Below are 2,589 nucleotides of genomic sequence, written 5' to 3' on the forward strand. Positions count from 1 at the left end.
TGACCGCCGAGAGCCGGCTGCTGCCGGGCCCCCCGCCGCTGCCCCCGCCGCTGAAGGCGGACGCGGCGCCGCCAGGAGAGGAGGAGGCGGCGGCGGTGGCGGGGTCGCGGGGCGGGCGGCGGCGCCGCAAGCGTCCGGCGGAGCGGGGCAAGCCGCCGTACAGCTACATCGCTCTCATCGCCATGGCCATCGGGCAGGCGCCCGAGCGGCGACTGACGCTGGGCGGCATCTACCGCTTCATCACCGAGCGCTTCCCCTTCTACCGCGACAGCCCCCGCAAGTGGCAGAACAGCATCCGCCACAACCTCACGCTCAATGACTGCTTCGTCAAGGTGCCACGGGAGCCCGGCCGCCCCGGCAAGGGCAACTACTGGACGCTGGACCCGCACGCCCGCGATATGTTCGAGAGCGGGTCTTTCCTCCGCCGCAGAAAACGCTTCAAGCGCAGCGACCTCTCCACCTACCCGGCTTTCCTCGCCGAGCACCCCGACGCTCCGTGCCGCCTCCTCCCACTGCCCGCCCCGCCGCCCCCCGCCGACCTGCCCCCGGCTCCCGCCGCCTCCTGCGCCTTCGCCGCCGCCTTCCCCGCACAGGGCTGCGCCTCCGCCACCCTGCCCCACGCCTACGGCCCGCTGCCCACCGCCCCCGGGCCCTACGCGCCGGGAGGTCACGGACCGCTGTACGCGCCGTCGGGGCGCATCGTGCTGCCCGCCTCGCCGCCCGCCCCCGCCGGGGTCTACGGCCGCCGCTCCCCCGCGCCTTACCCGCCCCTGCCCCACGGCTACGGCGCCGCAGGACACCTGGGCACCGCAGAGCCCGGACCCCGGCACGGCGCCTATCCCGGCGGCCCCGACAGGTTCGTCCCGGCGCTCTGACCCATCCCGGGTGACGCCCGACAGCGCGGAGCGGAGCCCGGGAGAAGGCGGGCTGCGGGGCTCGCCCGGCGCCTCTGGACCCCGGGAAGATGCCATCTGCCCGAGCCTCCTGGCGAGGAGTGGCGCTGTCAGAGACCTGGGGTGCCCTGTCCAGCCCTGTCCACTCTCGCTAGAAAAAGCCGTAGGGATTCCCAAGTGCCTGAACGGTGCAAATAGACCATTCCTCTTCCACAGCCTTTCCTGGGGCAGGTGATCAAAGCCTCCTGCCAAGTTCCCGCTCTCCCGGCACACCCTGGTAGGGCCCTTCCTGGTCTACCTGGGAAGATCTCACTTTTAAAAACATCTCTGCTGTTGATGATTTTATTTACAGAACAAGACGTCTGTTGGTGCAGGGTAGGAAGGAGGGAGGAGGAAGTGTTCCCCGGCATTGTGCAGGCAAATATGTAAAAGTGGGATGCATGGCACTGATGTGGTGGCATGTCCCTGATGTTGCACAGGGCTACTGCATTAGTGCCAGGCTTTGCACCAGCAAGGTGGCCAGGGCTGGAGAAGATTTGGATGCTGGGGTTGCAGGCAAACACAGCAAGTAAGATCTCTCCAGGGGTCATGCTCTCTGCTGTAGGGGTGGGAGAGTGGTGGGATTGGAACTAAAAAACTTCTTCCAGGCCCTGGAAGAGGGACACAGCGAGGCTGTGGGACCTCTGCCCTTGGAGGGCTTTCCAACTTGGTTGGACAGAGCCTGATCTATCTCCAGAATTGGATCCAGCATTAAATTTGGACGTGCTATGAGTGAAGACATGATCCTGAAGTCTATGGAGGTACTTACATCCTAAATTATTTTGATCCTAAGGTGAGCCCAGCTCCGTCTGTAGCCTAGAGAAATTGGCATCTGTGGGGGAAAAGTTTCTTACCTGAAACACAAGAGGTGGGACATGGCGCCTTTTTATCTTCAATTGCTCCACGTTAAAGCTTTCTTAGGATGGAAAAGAGACCAGAAGACAACGTGGGGAGGGAAAAACTAACAGGAACATCTATAAGAGGCAAAGGCTTGAAAATAGATCCATGGGTAAACTCAAGCAAACACCTCCCAACAGATTCCACTACCCCTGGAAGGGGCCTGGAGCAGTGGTGTTTGCCTGGGGCTGTGGATGGAGAGGGAACTGACATAGCCCTGTTGTCCAGGTCTGCTTTTACAGCTCCTTTTTCCTGGGGAGGTGGGGAGCCTGTGTAACCAGAGCTGGGAGGAGGCTGGTGAGAAGATCCTGTAGTGGGGTGGTGCCTTACGTGGGGAGAGGGAAGTGGAAAGTGCAGCCAGAGCGTCAGCGAGAGTTTTGGAAGAACAGAGAGGGTACACACACACAGCAGAGTCTCGCACCAGAGAAGGGTACAGATCATATGCATAACTTATGAATAACTCAGATTAGAAGTTTCTGTTCCAATCTCGTACTCAAATCAAGGTCACCAATGACTCAAATCTGGTTGCACTGGCCTGTCTAGTTGAGTCTTGGTCACCTACAAGAATAGAAACACAGCACAGTCTGCTTGGGCAGCTTGACTGTCCCTATGGGGGAGACGTTTCTCCTTGTATCCATCCATTCATCACCTCTCTAGTCGCATTTCATGTCTACTGTATCTTGTCCTGCTGCTGTGCACTGATGCAAAGAGCTCTTGATCCCATGAAGACACCTGTGCTTTCTGCTCCACAGAACATTTT

At 60.3% G+C, this 2,589-nt stretch overlaps 1 protein-coding gene across 1 annotated transcript in view; it reads left to right on the plus strand.

Annotated features, from left to right (window-relative positions):
* The window catches only part of FOXE1 (forkhead box E1), a 1,926-nt gene extending 1,051 nt beyond the window's left edge, over positions 1–875 (plus strand). The window contains exon 3 of the mRNA XM_027663693.1: positions 1–875. Coding sequence (XP_027519494.1) covers positions 1–875 — 875 coding nt within the window.
* The last annotated feature ends 1,714 nt before the right edge of the window (positions 876–2,589 follow it).

Source organism: Corapipo altera, unplaced genomic scaffold, assembly GCF_003945725.1.
Source record: "Corapipo altera isolate COAL_440 unplaced genomic scaffold, ASM394572v1 61129, whole genome shotgun sequence".
Taxonomy (NCBI): domain Eukaryota; kingdom Metazoa; phylum Chordata; class Aves; order Passeriformes; family Pipridae; genus Corapipo; species Corapipo altera.